Below are 22,930 nucleotides of genomic sequence, written 5' to 3'. Positions count from 1 at the left end.
CTTCGAATCATTATTGACCCTACTTTACAACCATTCCTCGCCTCATTCCTCATTCTCCTCCTGCTTCTCCTCCTCCTCCTCCTTCCTCCTCCTCCTCCTTCTCCTCCTCCTTCTCCTTCTCCTTCTCCTCTTCCTCCACTTCTTCTTTCTCCTCTTTTTCTTGGTCACCCCATCCTCCTTTTCGAAGTCTCCGGCGGTGGCCTCGTTCACGTAGGAAGTGCCTCCAAGTCGCGAATTTCAAGCATGATGCGTCAGTATTTATCACCCAACGCGTAAATGTTACAGTGTATTCGTCTAGTTCGTCCTCTTCGTCCTCTTTCTACGTTAGTAGGTAGTATTTAAACTATGCGACAAAGCCTGAATCGGTAGTTAAATCGTCATTAACTACTACGGTTTTTTTTTGGTGATCTTTAATCTTGTTCCTCGATTACTGATTGCGTTTTAATTTTTCCAAAATTGGATTTGACTCGTTCAAGAAATTTTTCGAAGAAGAAAGTTTTGGAATTACATATTTAGGTTGGTATTTGTATTAATATTTATATTTGATACCGTCTAATTATTTTCTGGGGTTACGTTTTCTCCCAGATTTATTTTGAGAATTATCTGAGGATTTTGGGAATTGTCGGAACGTTTTTTTGAGAGTTGGTGGCAGAGTTTTTATTATCAAATTGATATTTTGATTGGTATATCGTCGATATAGATTTTTCTTATTTTGAGAATTTATTTATTTATTTATTTATTTTTATATGGATTATTTGTTCAAAATTAGATTATTTGTTCAAGTGCTTCGGGGATATTTTTATTTTGTTATTTGGACTGTGGTTTTAATTCGGCATGAATTTAATTTTATCAGATCATTTTTTTCTTTTTTGGATTTGTTGAATAAAATTTGGAATTTACTTTGTAATTAGTTGATTTATTGTCTTTTGTTTTATTTGTTTGACGATTTGTAGTAATTAGATTATTTGTGTAAATGGTTTTAAGAATTTCGTCATTTGGAACGTGATTGCAATTTGGAATTCGTTTTTTTTCTTTTTAAATCGGATTTTTTTTTTGTTTCTTTAAACGTTTGCGTCTGGGTTGACTTTAATCATGTTTTTCTTGATTTCAACAAATTAAGATAAAAGAATTTGAAGAATCAAAAAATATTCGAAAAAATTTGAATTAGAAAACTAAGACTGATACTTCTTCGATTGATTTTTGATTCTGGTGTAGAAATATTGACGTAAATAAATTTTGAATAAAATGTCATAGTACGATGATCGATTCAAAAATCGTCATTTTGCGAATTTATTACACAAATTTAGTACGATTTAGTAATTGATTTAAGAGTTTATGATGGGCAGATTTAGATTTAGGAATCTATTATATTTACGACTTCATCAAAAATTTAAGATTAAGAAGCCAACGATTATTTGATAACTCGACAAATAAAAAATAAGCGTCGAAATAGAGTGTCCAGGCCAAAAGTTCATAGGTCATTTTAAATATCAATTACTCTTTTTCGAGACTTTTTAGACAAATTATTTTTTTTTTCTCTAGATCGTAAAACTTCAAAAAATGTTAAGCTTAAGAATTTATTTACGATTTAGGACAAAATCACTCTGAAAAGTTTCTAAGAGGAGTAATCGATTTTAAAAATCTAGATTATTTAGAAACTTTCGGTATAAGTTAACCAATATATTTTATTAAAAATGATTGAGAATAACTTCTAATTATTCGACAGAAAAATTTTTAAGCGCAAAATTTATCGGAAGTTTTCAAGTGTATTCTTAGACCCATCGTTGTGTATGTACATTACACACACACACACACACACCTCAAAACGAGTCTTTTGAATTTTTCCCTCTTTTCAAGAGAAACGTTTTCCTCTCTTTCTTTTTTCCTTTTTCTCTCATTCTTTCTTTCTCATGTGTCCTCTCTCTCTCTCTTTCTCTTTCTCTCTTTCTCTCTATCTCTATCTATCTAACTATCTATCTATCTATCTATCTATCTATCTATCTATCTATCTATCTATCTATCTATCTATCTATCTATCTATTTATCTCTCTCTCTCTCTCTATCTCTCTCTCTCTCTCTCTCTCTCTCTCTCTCTCTCTCTATCTCTCTCTCTCTCTCTCTCTCTCTCTCTCTCTCTCTCTCTCTCTCTCTCTCTCTCTCTCTCTCTCTCTCTCTTATCGTGAGACGCTTAACGTCGACGAACAATTTTCCAGGCTTCTTGTCCCTTCAGAATTTTCAATGAGGGATAAGAACAGCCCCTGGAGCTACCAACGGATTTCTTTCAAACGCTCGTAAACCCTCGTCTGCTTCTTCTCGATAGTTCGTGCCAGGCCAAAAATTTTTTTCCCTGTACTAGTAGCTGATGAAAACCACGTAGATTTTCGAGATGACAAATTTCAATTTATATTGACGTCCATTACATATTATATATTTAACAAGGTGAAGAGAGTTGTCAGAAATATTACTCGATATATTATTTTATTCGAAATAGATTACTCGAAATATTTTTTGTTATGACTTTTTTTAAAAATATTTTATATTCATTTTGTTATCTTATTTTATTTTATTTTATTTTTTTTTGTTGATATATACATATATATTATTTTATTTGTATATATTGTATTTATTTTTTTATTTGTTTTTAATTTTTAATAGTTAAGACACAACTAAATTTTGTAGAAACTTTATATAATTAATAACTTTATATAACTTTATATAATATTTTTTTTCATTATATATTTAGGATAAATATAAACATATTTATAATAAAAAGAAAAGAACGATTGAAATACGTCATAAACTTGTGAATAAAAAGTATTACGAAGTCAGATTCAAAACAAAAAGAAAAATAATGATGGATTTAGATACTATTATATTTTTATTAATAACAACAAAAAAAGAATATTTTTTAATATTTTATTCATTGAAATAATATATATATATATATATATATATATATCTTTTCTTTTCCCTAACTTTAACATATTTATACTTTCTACCTTTTTTCTCTCCTCCTTCCGAGCTGTCTTACAATTTCGCACTTACCTAAATAAAATATCGAAGAATCCATCGAAACAAATTCGAAATTTCGATTTTGAATAGATTCTGAAAAGAGAAAAATGAAAAAAAAACGGAATATAGAATGAAAAGAAAAAATAGAAAAACCACAAATAAGCCACTCGAAAAAAGCCATTCGTCCTAATTCGTTGGCATACGCCGGAACAAGAGAAATACAATTTCTCCATTTCAATTTCGCGTTCCATCGTCAGCACAAATTTCAAGTGTTGGAATACTCGAAAATTTTCCTGGCTCATCCAATATATACCACATACACATACACATTCGCGCGCGCAGATGCACATACAGAGATATACGTACAAAGAGACACGAATACGTATACATACCATCTTACTATCTATTTATAAAACACTTCATATCGCACACATTTACACCTTCCATTATATTTTACACATCATACATAGACATACTCACTCTATCATACTTATACACAAAATACTTCATACGTTCCGTTATATCTTACACATATGCATCTATACATACACTTTAGTGTGCGCATACACTTACATATATCCGTACCAGTATATTAACGTTCACAGTTACACCCATATTGATATATACAATATATGCAAATATGCAAAAGATTTCGTATACTTTCATACCCCGGTATATTAAACATTACAGAATCGCAGGCGTGTGTACATGATACACGTAAAATTACTTTGTACAGTTACTTATATCCGTACCATAGTATTATTACACATTCTCAATTATACACATCGACATATACAATATATGCAAAAGGTTTCATACATAAATCCATCCCATTATATACATACCTCTAGTACCGTACAGAACCATACACAACTCAGTATACATATAAAACATTCGTACATTCCATTGTTTAAATGGGAAATGTATGAATACATACACAACAGTATACTTCAATATACATGTCCAAAAATGTTTCATGCATTTCTCTATACGTATTTCACTCTATATGATCCACCCAAATACCTACCCACATGTACACCCACCTACATACGTACACACAAGCACGTATATACTTAGAGAAACAGATAGAAACACACTATAACATACTTTAAAATACAAAACTAATTTTCTCTACTAGTATCTCGTAACCGCGAAATATTCTCGGGAACTTCAAGTCCTGACGATTGCTAAACTCGTCGTTCATTGACTCGTCTATGTTGTTTTCTCTTTGAATAAAATGAGAAAGACAGAGACGGACAGATAGGGACATAGATAGATAGATAGATAGGTAGATAGATAGATAGATAGATAAATAGATAGAAAAGAAGAGAAATACAGAGACAGAGAGAGAGAGAGAGAGAGAGAGAGAGAGAGAGAGAGAGAGAGAGAGAGAGAGAGACACAGACAGAGTATTCGTATTTCGTTCACACAGCAAAGAGAGTCCGTTCGCCGAGAGTGCATTCACGCATACGCGTGCAGTCTCCTCCCTCGTTCCCTCCTTCCACTACCCCCTACTTTTCACTCTCCATACCACTCCATCATCCTGAAATCCCTCCTCGCGACCTGCCCCACCAACTTCTTCTTCCACCACCTCTTTCTTTTCTTCTTCTTCTTCTTCTTCTTCTTCTTCTTCTTCTTCTCTCAGTGAAGACACGTAGTAAGAGTGAGAGAGAAAGAGTGAGAGAAAGAGTAAGAGAGAGAGGGAGGGAGGAAGAGAGAGAGAGAGAGAGAGAGAGAGAGAGCAAGGCAAGCAAGGCAAGGCTAGCTTGCTTGCTAGCCTCGTTCAAAGAAGGAGTCGCTGCTAAGTTCGCAAAGTTTACTCGTGTTCCGTGTCTCTAGTGTCAGTCTCTCTCCTGGCAGTCTGTGATATTCGACGCACGCATTATACTCCTCATTACTTTTAACAGAAAACACAAAGAGAGAAAGGGAAAAAGAGAAAAGATAGAGAGAGAGAGAAAGATAGAGAGCGAGAGGGAGAGAGAGAGAGAGACAGAGAGAGAGAGAGAGAGAGAGAGAGAGATAGATATAGATATATAGAGATATCGGAAGAGGGTGAAGTGAATAGTGAAAAGAGTGAGATACTTTTTTTATTATTTGTTTTAATTTTTATTTCAGTGACTTTCAATTGTTCTTTTTCCTTTTTTTTGTCTTTCTTTATGTTGTGTTATTGTTGTGAAAATTAAGAATTACATGTAGCAAATGACTATTGTTATCTATATCATATAAGTGATCGTTTTTTTTTCTTCTTTCTTTTATCTTCTTGAACAATCAATTGGTTATTAGAATAAGCGAGAGTGTAGAGAGATAGATAATTGTTTTTTGTGTTTAAGTTTTCTCGGTTTTAGATCCGTGTAATTCCTTTTTTTTTTTGAGGGGTGGGAAGTAAGATAGGGGAGAGATAAATTAATAATAAGTGAACGACCACTATGGTTGTTGCTATTATAATTACAAAATCACTTTTGTTGAATTTTTCTAAGTTCCTAACCCATTTGTTATTAAGATAATTTTGAATAAGGAGCAGAGAGAGAGAGAGAGAGAGAGAGAGAAATTATTTTTATCATTCTGTTCGTAACTTTTTATTTTATTTATTGTAAATTTAATTCATTACATCTTGTTTTTGTTTCTTTTTTTTCTACTTTTTTCCCTTTTCTTTTTGTTTGAAATATACTTTGGATAAGATTCAGACTGATATTAATCTCAGAATTTACTTTACTTGATAACCGAACCGGTTTGTGTGATCTCTACAAACACACACACACGTACACACTGACGGACAGACAGACGGACAGACAAATACATGCGTGCTCATTTGCTCAATTATTATACAGAGCGGGCCAGAAGTTTCTAGATGATTTTAAAAAGTTATTATTATTTTTCAAGATCGTTTAGGCTAATCTTTTTTTTTATATTACAAACGTCTGACGGAAGAAAAGAAATTTTTTGCCTAAATTGTCACGAAAAATAGCGATCGATCGTTTGGACTGATTTTGTTTGTCTTCTCTTTTTTCTTTTTTCTTTTTTCAAATTGCAAACAAATTTTTAAACTAGTTTAAAAATCTGAAAGAAAAAAAGAAATTTTTTGTCTAAATTGTCACAAAAAAAGAGTGATCAATCTTTAAAATCGTCCAAGAACTTTTTGTGATCACCCTATAGATCCGTCGCGTTATATACATATCTACGCATTTATGTATGTGTCTATATACGTGTGTATATGTTGTGTTGTTATTCCGTACGACAGAGTCAAGTCGAATCGATTCCGATAATATCACGCTTATTCAGAGCCTTTCATGATTTCCTTATCGCTTAGAGTCATTCGTTCCGTTGTACTGCTGGACCACGAACTAAGCTGAATCTCTTTTATGCTTGGTAAATCTAACGTTTCACTTTAGAATGTTCTAAGAGTTTTATTCGAAAAGTTTTAAGTAAGACTTTTTTGATTACATTGTTTAATATTTTTGTTTGCTCGTTCGTTCGTTTTATTTTCTATGCAATTTATATATTATTTATTCTAATTCTTTAATATTATTCATATATATATATAATATTTATTCTAAATAGAATATGAGAACTGTTTAAAAATAGTGATGAACTTTTTTTTATTTTTACTCTTTTTTTTTAACTTTTCTTTTAATATATAAGTACATTTCATCTGTAAAACAAAACGCATCTTAAAGTGGAAATATAGAAAGTAAAAAATAAAAAAGAAAAGAAATTATAATATTACAATTCATTTTAACTTATTCCTTTCTTATTGCCAGTTCATAAATGTTTGTTTGATTAAAATTAACTGTTGTACTTTTTTGTTTCGATAAAAATTCTTTTCTTTTAGAAAGAGAATCGGATTGTATCAGTTCGTTAACAATAATTAACATTTGTTCCTTTTTATCGATCAATTTTATTTATTTATTATTTCTTTTCTTTTTTCGATAAAAATTTTTTATCGTGAAGGAGTGTAATTTTCTGCAAAGTTTAATTTTTCGAATCGATCGTAATTTCGGAAGGATTTGGCTCTTGGCCCGTCACGTGTTGTTTCACGAAGACACGTAAGAATAGGAGATAGATAGACAGACAGACAGACAGACAGATAGATAGATAGATAGATAGATAGGTAGATAGATAGATAGATAGAACAAAGGAAGGGTTGTTCTCTTTTCATACCCATTTTTACGTAAGTCTTGACCAATCGATTTTCACGTTAGTCATGATTCTTATAGGAATTGTCCGACAATTTATCGGTTGGGTGGGATATTCGTTCTATTGAAAGAAATGTGTGTCTATTGTTGATGATGATTTGATGATATTGTTCGAGAGAAGGAGAGATAGAGAGAGAGAGAGATAAAATGTGACTAAAACGACACGTTATCTCTTATCTGTGCAGGCCTCACTGCCGATCTGTCCCGAAGATTACAGCGGCAAACATCATTATCGGTGAGTAACATTAAATTTCTTAAACTATAGTCAGTGATATTCTATAAACAGCGATTTATTTAAAATATATAATATTGAAATTATTCAATATTTTATTTTTATATTAACGCAACAATATATATATTAAAATGTTATATACATATAATGTAAAAATTTGTTTTAATTCAATTTTAATCAAATTCGTTTTAGTTTTGAATCAATATAATAATGTGCTATAGTATATAATATTGCATTGAGCAATAAATAATTAAGAAATTTTTCGACGTTTTATACTTAAATTAACACAACAATTTAGTATGATGAACTATAGTACTAGATCGACTAATATAGAAATTTTTACTATTTTATTTTTAAATTAGTACAATAATAAAGTATAAATACTGGATTATGTTGGATTAACGAATAAGTAAAATTGGAATGCTTTAATATTTTCTATTTCAATTAATATAATAATAATGATGATGATGATGATGATGATGATGATGATGATAATATCGGTTTTGGTTAATATAAAAGTATTTATTATTTTATATATAAATTAACACTAACAATAATTATAATGTTATTTTGATTTATAAATATTACCAAAAAATTGTCAGTATTTTATATTTAAATTAATACAACAATAAGTATAATCCTAAATTGGCTAATATCGAAAGTTTTAATATTTTTTACTTAAATTAATACAATAATAATTATAATATTACGCTGATCAATAAATAGTATTATGAAATCGTTAGCATTTTATATTTAAATTAAATCGCAACACGTATAATATTAATTTGATTAACAAATAAAAAGAAAAAGAAAAGAAAATTCTTTTTTATATTCTATATATATATATTAACTTTGCAATAATATAATACTAAATTGAATGATATAAATACTATAATATTATTATGATATAATATTATTATATGAATATAATACTAAATCGATAAATATAAAAATTGTTAATATTTTATATCTAAATTAAATAACAATAAATATGTTCAAATATATTCGATTAGTCAATATCTAGATCAGTCGATATTAAATAATTTCGTCATGTTCTCATAAAAAACAATACTTCATATATGATACATAATTTATTTATTGTCATAAAATATTAAAAACTCTTTACATTAAACCGATCTTGCAACTTTGTATCCGGTTGATAGAGTATTAATTTTATGAAAACATATGTTATTACAATTTGATCTGGCGAATTAAGTTTCTCAATTTTAGATTTTCGACTTCGACCGTAATTGTACAAATGTTAAAGCTTCATAGAAAAATTTTTAATATTGATTAATAGTCAGAAGAATGGTATAATCGGGTAGTAAAACGTAACATAGCAAAATGCAGGAAATTATCTCTCATAAATGCGAACGACCGAACCGGTTTATTATATCTTGTATGTGCTATGCTCTTTATTTACATCATTTTCTTATCTATTATAGTTAAATAAAAAAAGTATAATAATCATAATTTTAATTTCTCACCGTGGTATCGAGAGATTTCAAGATGATCTCCAGAAAATTAGGTAGAAGTTTAAAAAAAGTATATTTACTTTTGCTTTTCGATAAAATTTCGTACTTCTTCGATTATTTATAATTTTGGTTTAACTTTTTTTTTTGTTTCTTTTCATTTATTTTCATTATGCGCTGTGTTATATTTATGGTAAAAACTGGCGGGAAATTTGAAAAAATGTTATTATAACGAGTATTAATTTAATTATTATTTTTTTTTACTTTTCTTTCTTTATTTTCCATTTATTCTTGTTGCACATTATGATGATGTCTCTGGAAATTTTGATATATATATATATATATAAAAGAAAAATTACAATTACTTATTAATAAAACTATTATATATTTTCAATTATTTTTCTTTTCTTTTCTTTTTCTTTTTTACTTTTTAATTTTCTCTTCATTTATTATCTTTAAAAGGAATTACTCTTTCTGTATATTTCGTAAACGAGCCAACATCATAGCTCGTGTTGTGTTACTCTACTTCATCCTTAATTTCGAGTACGTCTGGTGTGTCTCTCTTTGAAAAGGCCATCTTGACTCTCGGTGACTTCAAAATCTCCATTCATATTGAACAAAAGAGTTAGAGAGAGGGATGAGGTGGTAGCAGGGGCAGAGGTGGGAGGGGAGAGTTTCTTCAACGCGAAAGAGCAGCATAGTCCTCGCTCACGCATACGCATACACTCATTCGCGTGAGAGTACTATATTCATCTCTCTCTCTCTCTCTCTTCCTCTCTCTACCCCCTCCCTTCCTCCCTCTCTCTCTCTCTCTCTCTCCTTTCTCTTTTCTTTGTCGAATAACTTATGGAACTCACGTTTGAACGGCATTTAATTCAAAGCCATCGATGGACAGTATAGCAATAGGGACAAGGACAGAAACGAGGACAGGTGTGCGCAGGGACAGGTGCATTAATGTCTGAACATCATTTGAAAAGTAACTCTTTCTTTCTCATTCGGCGAATGTGTGTCTATTATACTAAGTATCATAAAATCAAATACTAGAATATAACATTAGTATAATGAATATATTTTTTTTTAAATATAACATACATACATACATACATACATATATGTAATATGTTAATGTATATATATATATATATATATATATATATATTTCACACACACACACATATGTCTATAATATATTATGTAGTATATATAATATCTCATTGAAAAATATTCATTTTCTCATATTTTTCATATTCTCTTTTAGTATATATAAAGATGGAGGACGGAAGAGACTTAAGTATTCGTACAGCAGGAATATGGAAATACATTCCTACTGTACGAATACTTTAGAATAAACTAGAGACAGGAAATATATAAATATATAAATATATATATATGTATATAATTTTATATATATATATATATATAGTTGTGTGTGTGTATGTGTATAAATATATAGTTTTTGAAAGCTTCCGAGAATTACTACGTTGGCTGGTGTCGTGAATGAAATTCAGATTGCGAAAAGTACTTTGAGAGACTCTCAGGGACGTCGACTATGAAAGTGAGAGAGAAAGAGATGTGATGCGTGTCCTTCTCTCTCTCTCCCCCCCTCTCTCTCATATATATATATATATATATATATATATATATATATATGCATAGATAAAGAGGAAGAAGAAAGTATATCGTTGTGGTATTATTATCGCACGTTTTACATCGCCATTTCTTTGCCATTTCTTTTCTATCTTCTTTGCATATCTTTTATTACTTACTCCCTACGAAATATGTCGAGACAAATTTCTTACTTTGCACACTACACGCGTATGTATGTTTGTATTGAATGTCACGTTCTGCTTGATTTTTTCTACTTATTCGGTGATATGTGCAGACATATGTAAATCACACACATATAAACAGACAGACGCGCGCGCTTCTTTTTAAAGTTTATTACAGTGTACATATATGTACATATATTTTTTGGAATTAAGAAATTATTAAGAAATTTGTTATCATTTTGAGTTTAATTTAACTTTAACACGTCCACGTGTGTGTATTTATATATTATCATTCGTTAACATTCATTGTTACTAAAATAAAATAAATTAATATTATTTCATTTCCATGAATTGTGCAAATTATGAAAAAAATTAATTAATATTTTACTTTTATTATTAGAAATTATCACTATTGAAAATGACATATACGTAAATACGTATAACTTGTTAATGTTTCTTTACAAAAACTATATAAATCAGTGATATATTATTTTTCATGAAACTTGTAACATTATGACCAATTTAATTAATATTTTACTTTCGTATTATAGTCATTAAATATAATACAAACATTTGTTACATATGCAAGGACTTGCAAAATTACGAAATGAAATTCATGAAAATTTGATTATTATTTATCATATTTAAAAAAGAATTCATCACTTAGATTAATTTTATTATATGAACTAATTTAACGATGAATTTTTGTTCCAAATAAAAATCAATGAAAATAACGGACAATGAAATTCTGGTATCGTTCAAAGTACACACGTTTATACGTACGCATTTACACACACATTTACATACACGCGCGCGGATATAGGTAAAATACGTGTTACGATTGCTCATGAACCGGACGGGCGATGTTCGATGCGACATCGTTGTATAAAAATAGCCGGTTTACTTAGAAAATCGGCTTTGAAACGAAATTCCAATCTTTATTTGCGCGCGAGCCGACTTCAACTCTTTTATGTAACTTCGTTTCAAACGAGAAATACTTTGCGAGACTGGGATAGTCAACGCGTGTCTTTTCATGGACACCAAAGAAGGATATAAATATATGTGTACCTGTCTCTCTTTTTTTCTCCCTCTATGCCTCTATATAATATATAGGGTGATACAAATAACCGGAATGACTTCGATTATCCTGTAAATAATGATAAAAAAGAAAAATGTTTCAGAGAAAAATTGAATGGCTTCAAGTAAGACACATTTTGATCTCTTTTTTTTAAATTTTATTTTTATTTTAATCAAAAAAAATTTTTTTGTCATTTATTTATTTGTTTATATTAATAATTTCATTTTATTAAACAATTCATAGTTTTTAACAGTTTGTCGATGCAGTTAGACTTTCTTTATGAAGAAAGTATTAATTTGAAGTATTAAATGTGTTTCGATAAGTGATTAGTTTAAGAGATATTTTAATTTAAATATTGCTAAGAAACTTCATTACTTTCTTATTGCGTTTTATTAAATTTATATATTTAGTTTTTTAGTAATATCGAAATTAAAATGTCTGTTTAAAGTAATGGTTCTTCGATATAAATAAGTTAATACTATTTATATATATATATACGAGCTTGATTGACTGACGTAATAAAAAATATATGCTTCCGTTTAAAAAAGGAAAAAAGAAAAAGAAATGACCTTCGTATGTCCTCTACGTAAAATCCTTCTATAAAAACGAAAAAAAGAAAAAGCTGATCGATGTTACTCTTGAAATCATTCAATTAATTATCTGAAACATTTTTCATGAAAATCATTACTTACTTTAATTATACCAATAATGTGTATAACTTAATTGGTATAATATTAAATTTATCTGTAATATACTAAAGTAATATGACAATAAATATTACAATATATACATACATATATTATATAGTATTATTTATATTATGTTCTCGTTACACAAACACACGTGCGCGCGCGTACACATATAATATTATACTAATATATCATATCCAACATTTTTTATATAAAAATATATATACTTATTATATATTCGTATATGTGTATTATAATTATGAACTCGTTTGTAATTAAAAACTTTTTCTCCTTCCTTTTTTTTGTCATTCTTTCGATTTTTATTATTAAAATACATGAGTACATATTTATTTCTTTATAAACAAAATTTTCTTTTTATTTGTAATTATATTAATTTATCTCTGTAATTACATGGAGTTCAAGTTAAATATGTTTGTACAAACTCGTATATGCAAAGAAATTTTCGTCGAATTCCGCGAACAACTTTGTTGAAACGTAAACGAAAATAAAAATTTTCGCCATTTCCCTCGTCACGACATTTTCTACTTTACGCGCGAGTGCTAACGAAACGATAGAATTTTTCTTTCAAAAAGAGAAAAGAAAAAGAAAGAAATAGATAGAAAGAGAGCGAGAGAGAGAGAGAGAGAGAGAGAGAGAGAGAACGTAGAGACTCTGAGTGCCAAAGGCAGTTAACAAATTTAGTCTTCTTTTTCATTTTTCTCTCGACGAAGCATCGTCCTCGTAGCAGCAACATACGAACCGTGGATGCGGAAGGCTGCATTTCTCCATTTTTATTTTAGTTTTAGTTTCAGTTTTAGTTTTAGTTTTAGTTCTTTTTTCAGTACCTGTTTCTTGTAATCTTTTTTCATTTCTTTTTTTTTTTTAATTTTTATTTTTAAATTTTTTGTTTTTATTTATTTATTTTTTTTTTTTTACTTATTTCTGTACTCGTGTTCTTCACTCGTACCTACATATATACATACGTAAAACGTTTTCGGAGAACGGTTTTGTAAATAGCAAGCACACGAGTGGTCACGGCCGGTTGCTGGCTTCACCGTGTTACCGGAGAAACGTTGAAGGAGATAAAAGGAGATAGAGAGATACAGAGATAGAGGTAGAGATAGAGAAAGAGAAAGAGACAAGGAAAGTCGAATGAATGAATTTGTTCTTCCTCGTCGAAATTCACACGGTGCTAAATAAATTTGATATGCGGTCTCTCTCTCTTTCTCTCTCTCTCTATCTTTCTGTACGTCTATATCTGTGTCTCTGTTTCTTTCTCTTTCTCTCTTTCTCTTTCACTTACTCGTTCGTTCTCTCTTCCGGCTTGTTCGTTTCATAGAATCTAATTTTGAGGTCGGCCGAGCGAACGGATGGACGGGCTACATTGGCCGACGCGAAGGCTCGTTAGATACTCGTCTTATGGAAGTAATTGAACCGTCAAACGCAGGAGAGACCGGCTCGTAACATCGATCGAAAATCGTCTAACGATAGAATTCACTCTCGTTCAATAAACTCTTCTTTTTCTTTTTCTTTTCTTTTTTCCCCCTTTTTTCTCTTCTTTTTCTTCTTTTTCTTTTTCCTTTTTCCCTATTCCCTTCGTAATACGTGATTCCATTTGACAATATTTAGAAATTTTTTCTTGTTCCTTTTTTCTGCTTTTTATATATTTATTTATTTATTTATAATATATATTTTATAAATTAATTTATATTTATATTAGTAATATAATATTAGTTTATATATTATATAATCATCAAGTACTTATATATATAAATATTTGTGTATTGAAATATACAAATATACGTAAATATTTAAAATATGAAAATGAACGAAAAAGATCGTAAAAAAGTACTTATACACGTACATACACAAATATTACATTAATTTCAATTTAATAATTTATTTTTTAATTTAATGTGTATGAATATTTTATATTTATTAAAGTGAAAAAAAAAAGAAATAAGTTAGTCTACAGGATAATATTTAAATATTAATCATACATTTACACAAGTTCCAATCTCATTCAACATATTTTGTGTTTTTTCATTATTCGATATTTATTTACATATTTCATTTGTTTTTTGTTTTCAGTACCAATTTTTTATTTAAATCGTAACGAGTCCATGAAGTATCGTTGTCCATTAAAAAATATAATTTTTTTAATCCTCGTGATAAACTTCGTTTGTTGTTTTTATTACACATACACACACACGCGCGTTGTCGGAGAAATAAATATGTACAAATTGATCGACTGGATAGTTTTGTGATATATCGTGTAACGTGATCCTTCGAAAATAATATCAAAGAATATACACGTATGTATATATGTGTGTATGCGTGCATGTGTGTTTATTCATATAGAACCGTATACAATTTTTCTCGATGGTCGTTTAAATTTTTCGATCGACATAACGACGATCGTGTTACATCGTTCAACTCCCGATAGGATAATAAAAAGTGCTTGAGAGAAAATCTGGTCGTATTTCGATATCGAGATATCGAAAAAGGATCGTAAGAGAATTAAGATAGAAATTATGATTCGTTAATATTTTTTTCCTTCGTTAAATAGTGGACACTTTACTCTTCTTGTCAAATCAATGAAATAATAATTATCGTCATTTTATTTATCACTTTAATTCGGTGATATCGAGAAATAAGAAACTTTTTTCGACCTTGTGCAAGAAAAAATATTAATATTGAAATATTAATAAGTATTAAAAGATAATAATTGCGTATATAAAAAAAGGATTCGTAATTAAAATTTTAATGATTTATCTATCGATTTGTAGTTTTCAATAATTTTGATGTAACTTTTTTTGTTGTATAGCGTGAAATAACGAAGTTAAGAAGAGAAAGAAAAAGAATCATAATTCAATGATACCGAAAAAATCTTTATCGTAATATATCACGAAGTAGCAAATTTAAAAAAAAAGAATGAAAGAGAGATCAGCAATTCTAATTTTAATAATTTATTTATCGACTCATGATTTTGATGATATCGATTAAAAAGAATTAATTTTTATCGTAATACACTATAAAATGAGAAATTTTGAGAAAAAAAAAAAAGAAAAGAAAAATCCGTAATTACATAATATCTATAATATATCTATGATAAAAAATAAGTATCTATATAAGATATCTATAATAAAGAAAAAAAATTGTACTTTTATGCAAAAGAAAATGACAAATTTCGTAACAGAAAAACAGGAAATGAACAAAGTAATGTAATTTTAGATAAGAAATAAGAATTCGTTTTAAGCTAGAAAAGTAATTTCGTTTGACGAACGATTGGGTTTAAGATGTTTCTCTATCTTTCATTTTTATCTCTTTCTGTGTGTCTGTGTATGTGTGTGCGTGTTCCTTTATATCTTTCCCCCTCTATCCCTCTTTCTATTCAATATTACATCTGTCTTTAGGAACAACTCTTTTCTCTCGAATTCCTTGAGAAAGAAATGAAGAAAATTCACTTAAACTTTTATTCCAAGTATTTTATTTCGTATGACTAAAGGATTGATTAATTAATTAATTTATTTATTTAAACATATGTTATGTAGTCTTAGTCTTCGTGTGTGTGCGTGTGTGCGTGCGTACATCAAATAAGATTAGATCGTACCTTGATAAATTACACTAAATTACAATAAATTTGATTATCTTAGAATGAATAATATAAATCTAATATAATTAAATTTAATTATATTAGAATAAGATTAGATAAAATAAGACGATACAAATGTTGTAAAACAATACATAAGGTTTGTGTTAGATACAAAGATTTATACAATGAATTACATATATACGTAACTTTTTTTATTCATTTATTAGTTAGTTAGTTAGTTAGTTAGTTAGAAAATTGATAAGACACAAAGTCAACATGTTAGTATCTTTCGTTTGTAGCTTTGAAATAACACGTTTCGTTTACTTAACCGCTTTCGAGGCGATCTCTACTTCTATTCAAATATTTTCTCTCTTTCTCTCTCTCTCTCTCTCTCTCTCTCTCTCTCGCTCTCTATCTCTGCCTCTATCTCTATCTCTATCTCTCTATCATTTTATAACCTTTTGCTTCTTATTTTCTTACTCAATTCTAATTCAACATTACCTTGCTATAATCTTTACAACAACAATGATCGTAATAATAACCGATTAGAATCAAATGTATATTCATTTCGTTTCAAAAGTAAAAAAAAATTCTAAGTGATTTATGGTGACACGTAGCTGACGTTAAAGATCACTATATTTTGATCCCTATATAAATACGCTTTTTCTTTCTCTTTTTCAATAATCTGTATAATAACAGTGATCATAATAATAATCAAATTTAAAAGTTCAGAAAAAAAAGAACAAAATTGTGCGTTTTACGGTAATACAAAGCTGATGTTGAGATTCACTGTATTCTAATCGAGAAAAACGATACTACATTTCTCTATACTCACTGTCATATCAATTCTATCCTAATGTCGATCATTCTATTTTCAGTGATAGTAAGAAGAAACCAAACGTACATCAGTTTACTTAAGATAAAAAGAGAGAGATAGAGAGTGTGCGTATTAGAATCACTGGTGTGTTTCTAATACTGACGTCAAAAGCAAGCGTCGAATTTCTAAGCCAACTCGCTCTAATCTCGGCCGTAGCAGCCAATAATCTCTCTCTCTCTCTCTCTCTATTTATCTATCTATCTATTTATCTCTATCTATCTCGGTTCACCTGGCCACTCTTCTTTGCCAACTCGAACGTCCCGCCAAAATAATACCAGTAATTCCACCATTTTTGTTGTGCATTACGAAGATTTACGAAGGTGCACGAAGATGCACGAATATCGGACGTCGACACACACGGAAGTGTCTGCTTAGACAGACGAATTTATTTCGTCTTCGACGTCTCGTCATGTGCTGTTTTATTTTTACGTTTTCTGTTTAGAGATTATTTTAAGTATTTCAAAGAAAGATCATTTTCGAGGAAATGGGTTAAATTATATATATGTGTGTGTGTGTATATATATATATATATCGTATATTTAGAATTTTTAAAATATTTGGATAATAAATAATATATAAATATATGAACTTTTGAATGTTTTGATAATAAGAAATTTTCGTTGTTGTTACTACTATGAATTGTAATATTAATATATTGCCTATTGTATTGTATATATTTAAATATATCGTTATAAATTATTATCATCTAGTATAGGATAGGCCAAAAATTTTTAAATTATTTTAAAAAGCAATTACTTTCTTTTGAGACTTGAAGTTTGTAGTTAGAGTAGTTGTTTTACAATTAAAAAAAAAATGTGTCTCGAGAAAGAATATTCAATTTTTTAAAATTATCTATAAACTTTTGATTTACCCGGTATTATAATTTATAAAACAATATTGTGTATAATTTGATATTTTTTTAATGAATTTTTATTTCGAAGAGCATAAAAACGTGACGGAATATTATAGGTCTCTGATGGATGGCTATTTTGTTTCAGAGAAGAATAGAAAAAAAATATTGCCGTATATTATTTGATGACATGTTAAACAAAAACAGAGATTAAACTCATCTTTTACCGTCGCCATTTCGTGACAGTCACTTTCTCCATTTTATTTTTGATCTTTCCTTTCTTTTTTTCCTTTTGCATGTTTCGTAACTTATGACCTTTTAATGGGAGAAGATATTTCGTATTTCAACAGAGTGCTAATCCGTGAGACGACGTTTCGGATTTTATTTTCTTGAGTTCTCATTTGTCGAAAGAGTCGAGGTTATTTTTCTTCCGTTTTGCTTCTTTTCAATCAATTTAAAACTTTCTTTCTCTTTCTCTCTCCTCCCTCTCTTTTTTTTTTCTTTCTATCGGTCTTTTTTTTACTTATGACGCATGGAGTATCGTATTTCATGAGAATTGATATTCAAAATGGCGGATTACACGACTAGATTTAATCAAGTTTGATATATAGTATCACCAACTTAAAAAATTATATAATGTATGTATATAATTTCGTAAAAATGGCTGACAGATAATCCTTTAAAACTTTCTCTCTCTTTCTCCCCCCCCCTTCCTCCCTCCTACCCACCCTCTTTGTCAACAAAAAAGAAAAAAACAAAAAGAAATGAATATAAATAAAGATAAATTTTCTTTTGATGAAAAAAAAAAAAAACATTTAATATACAATAAACGAGAAAAAAATAACTTATGCATAATTTAAAAAAATGGCTGACCCATTGTGTTTCTTAAAATATCTCTCCGTCTTTTTCCCTCTCTCTATCTTTCGAGACAAATAAATAAGCTAGTAATAGATTAAAATACATCTTTTTCGATAAAAAAAAATTAATGTATAATGAAACAGATATACTTAGAAATCTCTTTCTCTCTCTCTTTCTCTTTCCAAAAAGAAAAGAAATTTAAAAAAAATATAGGAATGTAAATTAAAAAATCTTTTTTCGAACAAAAAATACATTTGATATACAATGCGATGAGAGAGAAAATGTGTAGATAAGTTCATAAAAAATTGCCGACAGATGTTCCTTGCAAAATATCTCGCTCTCTCTTTCTCTTTCTCTCTCTTTTTCTTTCCAAAAAAGAAAAAAAAACAGAAGAGAAGAATAAACCGAGAAAGATTTTCTTTCGAGCAGAAAAAATTATTCATCATCTGAAGAATTATGTAACATCGTTGCTTTTCCTTCGATTTTCCCAGACAATGCATTTTCAAACTCGCTAATGGGTTAGAACAAGAGAGCATGTTTCTCTCCCTCTCTCTTTCTCTCTCTCTTTTTCTCTCTTTCTTTCTCTCTTTCTTTCTCTGTTTCTATCTGTTCGTATCCTTTTCAGGAATATAACCATTTTCGAATTTTCTACTTCCATGGTTATCGGCAAACATTCGACTCGACTTTTTCTCTTCTACTGCTCCTGTTTCTTCTTCTCGAATGATTTTTCGAACAATCGAAAGAATTCTCTATTTATTCTTGAAGAAAAAATAAACGACGAATAAAAGCGAATTAAATTATACCGATCGGTGAGTTGAATCGTCAAGTCAAACATAAGTATGACGTACATACATATGTATGTACACATATAGGTATAATTCGTATGTATTATACATATACATATATGTACGTAAGTACATCTTTCCGGAAATAATTCTGCGAGAATGAGAAATTTACATTCGAAAGTCATTACACGCAAACACACATACGCACATGCAAACATACATACGTATGTTCGTACATATATATGTCATGCGTACGCACATACATATATATATATATATATATATATATATATGTATAATATGTAGAGATATATATAAGTGTACGTATATATATGTGTAATATATATACATAACATGATTCTCAGAGAGCAATAAACGAAGCGTTTCATGGCGCCTAGCAATTTCATTCGACGAGGGTGTGCGCGCGCACTAGATAACTATTTCTATATGTACGATTATACAGGGTGAGTCCAAAAGTTCTTAGGTAATCTAAAAAAAAAAGAAAAAGAAAACATCAATTACTTCTTTTCTTTGAAGACACATTTTAAGTCATTTTTTTTTTCTTTTCTTTTTCCAGATTGTAGGCGTAATTACAAATTTAAAAATTCATGAAAAAGTATTAAATGATGCTTTTACAATCTTCTAAGAATTCACAAAGCTCTGTATTTATACCTAATATATGTACGTGGTGTACTATTCATGTGTGTGTGTGCGCCTGCGTATAGAAGGGAACGTGAGATGATTATTTCATAAATATCATACGGATGATATAACTCGCGTGGGAAAGGGGTAAGAGTGAGGGCCATTATTGCGATAAAAGTGTGGTCACTCCGTCTGCCATGGCTTTTTCTTCCCCTATTTTTTTTTTTCGTCGACTCTTTTTTCTTCCTTCTTTTTCTTTTTTCTTTTTTTCTTCTTTTTTCCTTTTTTCGAGCTTTCAAGGAGATTAGAAACGCTCGTAACGATAGGATGCCTCGATACCGTAGTTCGTAAAATCGATAGCTGAGTTTACGTTCTCAGTTGAGAATAATCGACGAGTTCTTTCTCTCTCGAATTATATTTTCGAATTATTATGATATTATTTTTATTTTTATCTTTTTTCTTTCATCGTTCGTTTAAATCAAAATTTAAATAAAATAAGAAAGTCACTTGACTTTTAATAAAAATTGAAAAAACAATATATGTATAACGTACAAAGCTGATTAGAGGAGAAAAACAATTGAAGATTTGTTGAATCGAATGAAACAAAATAAAAAATGATAAACAAAATAAATGAAACATGTAACTTAATCAATGTGAAATCTCTTTCTCTCAATAAAATATATGAACTTAGGTGTGTAGATAATAAAAATAGAAAAACATACAAATGAATAAAAATTAAATAAAATTTTTTAAAAATCTAGTTGGAGGAGAAAATTATCGTGTTGTGTCGGATGAAACAAGATAAACATGTTTAAAAAAAGAGAAAGATAAATAAATAAATAAATAAAAATAAGTAAATAAATAAAAAATGATATATTTTTACGAATAAATTCCCGCATCATCGTGGTTTCGCTGAGCCCAGTTGGCTAACTTTCTATTTTCGTTATTTCTATTACGATCGATAGATCCCGAGGAAGAAAACGTTAGAAACGTGAGACTCGCGTTTTCCGCGTTCTCGATATATTGCATTCCATTTTGAACTGGTGCGGGGCCATATACATAGGTACGCGGCTTGTAATACGCGTTATACAGCTTGACGCGATCGAATTTAGACGTTGCCTTCGTTCTAATGCACGCGATATCTAACGATCGATGCATTTGACCTATTATTCCAGTATGAATAAGTTGTTTCACTTGGAATTATTTATAACGAAAAAAGATAACAAATATTGGATATTTATTGATTTATCTTTTAATTAATTAGTATTAAAATTTTTGTTAGAAAAAAGATGATAATAATAATAATAATAATAATAATAATAATAATAATAATAATAATAATAATAATAATAATAATAATAATAGGAGCGGAGCTAACAAATTAGAAATTATATCTTTATTTTTTCTTATACTTACAAATATATATATATATATATATATATATTTATTTATTTATTTATTTATTCGTTTATTTATTTATTTATGGATTTTTCTTTTTCGTTTCAACGTGATATATTTTGTATTATATATTATGAATTATATATATGAATTTTCTATTTAGTTTATTCTATTTTATTTATTTATCGTGTATTGTGTATTAGATATTTAATTTTAAATACAAATCTATGTATTTATTTATTTTTATGTGCATATCATTTACATTATTTACTTATAATTTTATTATGCAGATAATTTACATAATTTCTTTATTTCTAATTCTTGTATTCCTTTTTTTTCTTGTTTTTTAAATGTTTATTTTAATTCATAGCTCATTCATATACATCTATATCTGCAGTATAAAAGAGAAATGATTTACAGCCCTTGTTATCTTTACGAGCTCGTTCATTCAAGGAATTTTTTTTTTCTACTAAGAAGGATAAAAAGAGAGAAAAGAATCGTTGATTATCTTGGAATGAAGTTATATGCGTTGAGCAACGAAAGAGAATATCTTTTTTTGTTCTCGATGCATCATATTAAGAAAAAAGAAAGAGAGAAAAAATTAAAACAAATAAAATGAATTTAAAGAAAATGGTTCATTCGACGAATAATCATTTATTATTAATTAAACATTCATGTCTATTGATAGACGTATGTCTATCAATCGCATCTCGTTAAGTTAAAAAAAAAAGTACTTGTCAATCTTATTCTGATAAGTTCGATAATGAGATATCTAATAATTTCAGTAATAAATACAACAAAATTTTTTACAACAATAGATTTTCTCTCTCTCTCTCTCTTTCCACACACACCTACAACGTTAAATTTATTCAGAAGAAAAAAACATTGATTTCTGCTTCTGTTTATATTTTTATGTATTTATCTATATATTTGTATAAATAATACAGTATATGCGTATAGCTATAACGATTAAAACAGCAATTATACCTATGGGTTTATCAAATTCCAGTGAACAATTTTTTTCTACCATTTCTTCACAGATTATAAAAAAAATTCACTCTTAAAACGTTAAATTAATATAAAAATAAAAATCGTCGGTTCGATACAATTTATCCTTAATTATCGTAAACGAAATTAATCGTTAATAATTAATTCAAACAACGAAAAAAAAATCTTTCTTTCCCTTTCTCTCTTAAAGACAAAAACAGATACAAAATAAAAAAAAGCGAGAGAGAGAGAAAGAGAAAAAAAGAAAGAAAGAAAGAGAAAAATTCACTTTGAAAACGTTAAATCCGTAGAAGAGGTTCGTCTTAAATCGGAGCTGGTCGTCATGTTATTCTGTCCCTAATTGTCGTCCAGTCTTTTTTCCGTCCGCCACCCCTTCTTCCCTGGCACACCGGAATGGCTCCGTAGTGGCGCGTGCGGACTAGTTACGGACTGGTTAACCGATGCACTCCTATCCGCGTTGGACTCGACGGCG

The 22,930-nt window shown here is 28.9% G+C and overlaps 1 protein-coding gene across 6 annotated transcripts in view; it reads left to right on the top strand.

Moving 5' to 3' along the window:
• The window catches only part of LOC127064697 (heterogeneous nuclear ribonucleoprotein K), a 146,806-nt gene that overhangs the window by 45,868 nt on the left and 78,008 nt on the right, over positions 1-22,930 (top strand). For 3 of the 6 annotated variants that reach the window (XM_050996139.1, XM_050996140.1, XM_050996137.1), the window contains one exon: positions 7,391-7,440. Coding sequence is in view for 3 of the 6 variants with exons in the window: in XM_050996137.1 (XP_050852094.1) it covers positions 7,391-7,440 (50 nt within the window). In the remaining 3 variants the exon portion in view is untranslated. Of the gene's footprint in view, positions 1-6; positions 332-476; positions 517-4,796; positions 5,086-7,390; positions 7,441-22,930 lie in introns of those variants that run through there. The other 3 variants (XM_050996136.1, XM_050996138.1, XM_050996141.1) reach the window with 3 other exon arrangements.

The sequence above is a fragment of the Vespula vulgaris genome, chromosome 6 (assembly GCF_905475345.1).
Source record: "Vespula vulgaris chromosome 6, iyVesVulg1.1, whole genome shotgun sequence".
NCBI lineage: Eukaryota > Metazoa > Arthropoda > Insecta > Hymenoptera > Vespidae > Vespula > Vespula vulgaris.
Note: the sequence above shows the minus strand (reverse complement) of the source record. Positions and strands in the feature narration are given on the sequence as shown.